At 43.5% G+C, this 6,520-nt stretch overlaps 1 protein-coding gene across 2 annotated transcripts in view; it reads right to left on the bottom strand.

The window, feature by feature from the left end:
• Positions 1-6,330, bottom strand: part of PRORP (protein only RNase P catalytic subunit) — a 49,731-nt gene extending 43,401 nt beyond the window's left edge. The window contains exons 1-4 of one of the 2 annotated variants that reach the window (XM_083508170.1): positions 6,199-6,330; positions 3,472-4,817; positions 2,273-2,320; positions 1,208-1,340 (exon numbers count right to left, since the gene is read on the bottom strand). In XM_083508170.1, the coding sequence (XP_083364296.1) occupies positions 1,208-1,340; positions 2,273-2,320; positions 3,472-4,460 (1,170 nt within the window). In that variant the 5' untranslated portion in view covers positions 4,461-4,817; positions 6,199-6,330. Of the gene's footprint in view, positions 1-1,207; positions 1,341-2,272; positions 2,321-3,471; positions 4,818-6,079 lie in introns of both variants that reach the window. The other variant, XM_083508171.1, reaches the window with a different exon arrangement.
• Between the last annotated feature and the right edge of the window lie 190 nt (positions 6,331-6,520).

Consider the following 6,520-nt stretch of genomic DNA (forward strand, 5'->3'; position numbering starts at 1 on the left):
TGGTCCCATGGCTTGCTATTGCAGCAATTAGGTAGGATGGGACCTATCAAGAGCTACATAAACAAAATACAGTGGTACCTCGGGTTACATACGCTTCAGGTTACATACGCTTCAGGTTACAGACTCCGCTCACCCAGAAATAGTCTTTCAGGTTAAGAACTTTGCTTCAGGATGAGAACAGAAATCGTGCTCTGGCAGTGCGGCGGCAGCAGGAGGCCCCATTAGCTAAAGTGGTGCTTCAGGTTAAGAACAGTTTCAGGTTAAGAACAGACCTCCAGAACGAATTAAGTACTTAACTCAAGGTACCACTGTACCGTATTTTTCACTCTATAAGACACACTTTTCCTCTCCTAAAAAGTGAGGGGAAATATGTGTGCGTCTTATGGAGCGAATGCAGGCGGGAGGCTGTGCTCAGCGCTCCCTTTAAAGAGCCACGTGGAACATGTGTGCGGCTCTTCAGGGCTTTTCCCAAGAGCCGCACATACACTCCGCGCACTCTTTAAAGGGAGTGAGGTTCTTGGGGGAGCCTTAGCCGTGCACAGCCTCTTCCTGGCAGGTTATGAAGGCTCCCTGCTGCCCTGCGGAGGCTTCGCACGGCGAAGCTAGAACAGCCAGGGGGATTGCAGCTGCGCGCTCCCTCTAGCTGTTCTAGCTTCGCGTGAAGTCTTCGCAGGGCACGGGGAGCCTTCATCCCGCTGGCCTGCGGAGGCTTCGCGCGGCTATCACTGGCTTTTGTGGGAGGTGGGGGAAGGGACAGAGTGCACGGCTCCGTCCCTTCCCCCACCTCCCACAAAAGCCCGGGATAGCCGCGCTCCCTTTAAAGAGTGCACGGCTTTTGCGGGAGGTGGGGGGAAAGCCAGTAGGCTTGCTTTCACTGAAGCCAGGAGGGCAAGCGGGATCAGTGCGCACCGATCCCGCTTGCTCTCCTGGCTTCAGGGATAGCCCCGCAAAGCCTCCTGAGCGAAGATGGAGGAGCGCTCCCTTTTAGCTCAGGATGCTTTTCGTTGCTTTCTTATTTCTTGTTTTCCTCCCCTAAAAACTAGGTGCGTCTTATGGTCTGGTGCGTCTAATAGAGTGAAAAATACGGCACTTTAAAAAAACATGCTGTTCTGCCAGTGTGGCAGCAGCATTACAGCAGGGTTATAGGCAAATACATCATTTCTTATAAGCAAATCAGTATAAAAATACTGGTTTCCTTGCAACTCACCTGGGGGGTTGTTTTCCTAAATGTATCAGTCCCTTGTATCACATCCCTTATTATTCTTTCCTTGAGAATGCTGTATTCTTCTGGACTCAGGTTAATACTTTCCAAGGACTGATTACAAGATGGGCATTGTCCACTGCAACATCAATCAAGCCACAGTCAGTTATCAGCAGCTTATAAAATTATCTGCAAAGTAAACCTGATTTTCCTTCAAACAATGATTAAAGAAAAATGTTATATACCAGAAAATTGCAAAAAAATAATAATTAAAAGGTGCATTTATTCATGTCTTGCAGGACCATGTTGGATCCTTGTTCATATGTAATGCTAAGCTAAGGTTTAGTACAAAGGTCTCCTAATGTTGTTAGACTACAGCTCATTATCCCTGCCCCTGAACCATGCTGTGTAGGGCTGATAGGAGTAGGAGTCCTACAACATCTGCAGGACCACAGGTTCCCCACTACGGCAGTAGACTGTGGTTAAGACCACAGGTGTCTAAGTTCAGAAATGATGCTAATTTGTGGCTGAAAATGGAAATGAAAACACCAAATGTCATCCTCACAGGTGTGCTAGATGAGGAAAGGAGGAAGCACATGAGCCCAAGGCTTGTTCAGGTAAGCTAAACCATGATTTAGTGTTACACCAAAAAAAAAGGCCACACACTGCCTTGCCCAACAGTTAGATGGAGTATATAAAAATGAAGATTTTACGATTATAGAGTTCATTTATTCATCACTCCTCCTGTTAGCAGATATTGCTGTGGCACCAAACCATACATGCAGTTTCTATTGAACTAAAGCTTTAAAAATCTAAACTTGCGTCTCCAGCAGTTTTGGGGCTACAGTTCCCATCATCCCTGACCACTTGACCTGCTAGCTAGGGAAGATGGGAGTTGTACTCAAAAAACAGCTGAGATCCAAGTTTGGGGAGCTCTGATCTAGACCTTTTTTTGAGTCAGAAACAATTAAAAAAAAAAACAACACTTTAAGCCAGGGCTGAAAATCTTTGATCAAAGTAGTGATAAGCAAAATTATTAAATAGCGCTTTAAGATTTAAAAAAATGTTTACCTATGTTTGATGGTAGTTAAGCTTCCTTTCCAGTTTTCTCCTGGAATACTACAAAAAATTGCACAAAAATTAGAATATGATATTATAAATTTAATCACAGTCCAAAAGATGCACCTCTTGTGACTAGTTCCAAACTAAGGCAACAATTCTATGCATACTTACTTGTCAGTAAAGTATTTTGAACATTTGGGACTTTTAAAGAACATGGTCTTAATTAAGAGCAGAAGCAAGCAAGGCCAGGCCAGGGAGCCTCTTCCACCAGCTCCCTGTCAGCTAGAGACAATTGTCACTCTACATTTTAGAGCATTTATTTATTTTACTATTTTAAAATTGTAAACTACGTTGGGTGCTTTGGCAGAAAGGTGGTGTGCAAATGCAATAAATAAGCAAGCAAGCACATAAATGATCAAATGCATTACCTGCAATTTGATGCACGCTTACTCGTGCATAAAACCCATCCATTCTGCAAATTCTGAGCAAATATACCTAGGAGTATGCCAGACTTAACTAAAGGTAAAGGTTACATGCCCACAAAAGCTTGAAAATATCATTTAACATCTACCTATTCAGTACGTACGTATTCTGAAGGCAGAACTTTTGCAAAAGGTTGTAGCTGTTACTTAACCTGTGCAAGGGTGTCAATAGGCTGCAACAAAAAATATTTTAAAATGATCTTAAGTGGCTGTGTCCCATGGCATTCTTTAATACGCACGAGGGAGTGCAGGTAGAGATCTAAAGGAACCAGAAAGTGGATCCAAGGGATGTGAAATGTGGTAGGTTGTTGAAATACCTCCTTGTATTGTTGAGAAAAATAAGGATTAAGTGATTAACACAGTGGGTCAGCTTATGTTTTACAGTCATGCGGCCATGCACACACACAAAGGGAGTTAGAAAGTAGAACACCCTTTTCATTAGTGAGCGTTTTGCTCACCTCCACAGGGAACCTTGCCTTGCCAAAAAAATACGATTAGCCACATCTCTAAGTTCGCTGTAACTAATGCCAGACAGACAGACACAAAATTAGGAGACCTACCTAAGTATGTGACACATGGTGTGCATTTACAACCAACAATAAACAAAACCAAAGGTTAACAGTTGCTTAGAGTGATCATATTCTGAAGCTTGTATGATTTGAAATTGTCTCCAGGCAAGTCTGACTGAATCAGACCAGCCAGTTACCTGCAACAGGATAAACTTACCTTTCAAACCACTGCTTTATGCTCTGCATTAAAGCTTCCCCGGGATATACTTGATTATCTCTTAAGTAGGAGAGGATCTGTATGAGTTCGGTTTTCAAAATGTCATCCTTCACACTTCTGCCAGTGTCGAAGAAAATCTGTAAGGTATCCAGGTTTGGCACCAGGTCCTTAGCTAGCATCTCATGAAACAGTTCGCATGCAAGATTTATTTCCCGGTTAAGAAGGGCCCCCCTGATGCAGTCTCCATAGTTTGATTTTGAAGGGGTCATGACTTTTTTTAACTCCTCCAGAAGCGACAAGGCCTCCCTCCAGCGCGGTGTACCACTCAGACCTCTGATGAGAAGACCATAACCCGATGTTTCTAAAGTCTTAAATCTGGCTTTCAGAATGTCATGGACATCGTAAATCTCCTCCGTGCTCCCCTGAGAGACACACAGGCACAAGTACTTCAGCAAAATACTGTATTGAATATCTCCCTCTCGTTTAGCCACTGCAGCCAACAAGGATTTGGCCACATCGATGGGGCTGTTGCAAGCTATCATTTGCTCAAACATAAGCACTTCAAACTTTCTCAGTCCCTCAAATTGTCCCTTCAGCTCTTCCCATTCGCCAGCACTCAAAGGTTTTTCTGGAGGATGAAGTGTTATCCGCCTCGAAAGGATGGAGCGCTCTGAATCTTCAATGGCTTCACGGGGCCCTGATCTCCTCTTCGATGCTCCAGCAGCAAACAGGTTGAAAGGGCGTGGAGAAGAATAGTCTTTCCCCACTGTGGTCTCCCTTATACCTTCACCTTTACCTTTAAAACTCAATTTGGTAGTTCCTGGACGAATTCTGGGATCCACTGGTTTTGCACACTGATATGACGAGGTGAAAATGAAGCACCCCAAGACAGTGGGCATCTGCTGATGCTTTGGCATGGGATAAAACATGGGACTTTTCTTCAGTGACTTCAGTAGCCCCAAGCTGCTTGTTTGGTGAAAAAATACCATGATGCAAAAAAATAATGACACCAATGGAGAGAGGATAAATTCCTGAAGGAACAGCCCAGTTATGTAGTTTGTGGAGTAGAGGTGTATTAAAACCCTTATCAAAACTGAGAAACGTGGGATGGGATGGGATAGGATAGAAGTGAGTAGTCAATTTAGGTGTTTCAGTAAACTGAATCAGCCTTCATGTAGTCTTCAGAAAGAGATGCTGTAAGCTCATTTCAAAGTGAGAGCATCCCTTTCCCCAAATGTAAAAAAGAAAAAGAATAATAGCTTGATATCAGCCCATCTTTGATGTTCTTTCAGTTGCTATATCTACACACTGAAGTAATAAGCACAAAGTGAGATTTTCATTCAAATCTGTCAAGAAACATAAAAGCAAATAATAAGAACAAAAAAATCCTCCAAAATGATACAATATACACAATTGCAATTTCTGGCCAAAATTCCTCCTATCTACTAGTGTTTCTTTTTCTCAATCCCTAAATAGAAAACTCCTTTTCTTCTACTTTCTGCAGCTTCCAACCATCCTCTACAAAGGTCTTTAACTGGCATGGAAAATTAGAAGAATGGTGTAACTGGCATGAAGGAATTGCCTATCTTTACCTTAAAGGCAACTCAATCAGGGTTAACACAAAAGTTATGTTTCCAATACAATCCTACTTTCAAGTAGTTTGGCATTGTTTTTCACCCTTAAGATACCGTGGCTAAGTTGCAGACACCACACCTTAGGCTTGTGTACCCCTGCTCTCCCCTCTCTTCGCACCCCGCCATGATGTGATCATAAGCATCCACTTCTGTTTTCAACCACACTTTGTTATTTTGTCTGAACAGGGTAATGTTTTTACCATGGTTCATTCAAACAAATCAGGATCATAAACCATGGTTTGATTTGGGTATATGTGAACAAACCGTAGTGTAAACTAATAAAATTTGCTCCAGTTTGAACAAAACAACAAACTGCTATTCAAAACCAAACCAGAGGCTCCTGATCGCCTCATGGTTATGCTGCAGAAGGAAATGAGGGCATTAGTTCGTTCACATAGCACTAAACCATGTTTTTGTCTGAATGTAGCATGTCTGCTGTCATGCTTGACCCCAAGCCACCAAGGTCCACAAGCTTAATTTCCTGCTATGGAGTTTTACTGTTACACAAAGCCATGATGAAAGAACACAGGTGACTACATTTCTGGCTTCACCAGAAGGTGAAAAGCCTTGAGATGTACTACTACTTATACTGACCACTGTTGTAAGAAAAAAGCAGAAACACACGGCCGTTCGAATACTGTATCTATTTTCTTCTATAATTACAGACATTTCATGAATAGCAGCAACTGCAATCTCCATCCTCCGTTCCTCACAAGAAAAAGCTGGATGTTTCTGTTTTTATTTGTCTCTACAAAGATGGGGGAACTAATGCACCTTGGGAGGGGAAAATCCGTGATATGAATACAGTATTAAATCACAGGGCTTAGCCATACTTTTGCCATCCCCTTCAATACTTGTGGCAAGACAGAACTGAAATAAAATGCTCAGTGTAAACAGCCAAACACATTATTACTGCAAGCCACGACAATTTCCAAGCTGCAGTACAGTGGATGCTCTAGGCAAACTCCTCGTACCTGAGATAACTAAGCACATGGCATGCCGGGAATTGTAGTCTGTGTGAGCCCCAAACCCCCTGCGCCGCCTCCCACAGCCACTTCTTAAAGACACTACCGGCCCTTTCCATCCAACCGACCTAGTTACGTGATCAACGCGGCCCTTCTTCATCGCACGGAAGGCATTAACTCAGCATGGCAGAACTATCTCTGGTCAAGAAAACGCCATGCAGCGGCAAGAGCAGCGGTAGCTCCCTCAAGCTTTTTTTCCTCAGAGCCTTCAGCCAATTGGAGTGCTGCATTGAGGTCGGCTGACGAGCACGCGGGTCTCCGGGACACAATTAACGACGAGCGCTTGCGGTAGCCATGTTACTTAAGGGAGCCTTGTAGCTTTTTCTCTTTTTGCCTGCACTCAAGATGGCGGCAACGGAGCTGCCGTCACATGACGCAGGCGCCGTTTCC

The sequence above is a fragment of the Podarcis liolepis genome (genome assembly GCF_965112155.1).
Source record: "Podarcis liolepis genome assembly, chromosome: 1".
NCBI lineage: Eukaryota > Metazoa > Chordata > Lepidosauria > Squamata > Lacertidae > Podarcis > Podarcis liolepis.